This window comes from Belonocnema kinseyi, chromosome 8 (genome assembly GCF_010883055.1).
Source record: "Belonocnema kinseyi isolate 2016_QV_RU_SX_M_011 chromosome 8, B_treatae_v1, whole genome shotgun sequence".
Lineage (NCBI taxonomy): Eukaryota > Metazoa > Arthropoda > Insecta > Hymenoptera > Cynipidae > Belonocnema > Belonocnema kinseyi.
The window spans coordinates 54781345-54781992 of NC_046664.1; the positions used below are offsets into that span (position 1 = coordinate 54781345).

Consider the following 648-nt stretch of genomic DNA (forward strand, 5'->3'; position numbering starts at 1 on the left):
TCCAGGAAACTCCGTGGAAAAACTCTAGAAGCTGCGAAGGATATACTGGTTGTGTATCTCGTGAGAGAATGCCTAACTATTTATATTTATATTAACTGCGGTCAAATTTTTACGAAGTTCTAAACAAAGCAGTTTTTAATGGCATGATATGAATAGTAAATATGTTTATGAAAAAAAATCAAAATTAATTTTTCTTCTTCAATGTTTTATTCATCACACTGTAATAATATTTTTATAATAGCACAAAATACAAATTTTTAGTGTAATTAAGGCCATCCTAAAGCATCTTCTAAATTGATTAGAATTAACAATTCAAAAAAGTACTAATTTTTGTTAATTTGTGTAGAAACACATATCAGGTGCTCGAAACTTCCTTGGTGGAAAGCTATTCATACTGGCAATACTTGGAACCTGCATAATACAAAATAATTGTTAATAAATTACACACGCTTATTATTAACAGAATTGCAATAAAAATAGAACGAAAATTAGAGATAAGTCAAAATATAAAAATTATTAGTTGAAGAAAATCTAAATTCATGTTTTTATCTATAAAATATGATAAATATCCTCTTCTCAGGGAGGCCGAAAACTTAATTTTTTAAATATTACCGGACCCAATACGTTATACATTTTTCAGGAATTTCT

General features: G+C 27.3%; 1 protein-coding gene across 2 annotated transcripts in view; it reads right to left on the minus strand.

Moving 5' to 3' along the window:
• Positions 1 to 217: 217 nt before the first annotated feature.
• The window catches only part of LOC117177994 (venom serine protease 34-like), a 69369-nt gene continuing 68938 nt past the window's right edge, over positions 218 to 648 (minus strand). For both annotated transcript variants that reach the window (XM_033369158.1, XM_033369159.1), the window contains one exon: positions 218 to 411. In XM_033369158.1, the coding sequence (XP_033225049.1) occupies positions 386 to 411 (26 nt within the window). In that variant the 3' untranslated portion in view covers positions 218 to 385. The remainder of the gene's footprint in view (positions 412 to 648) is intronic.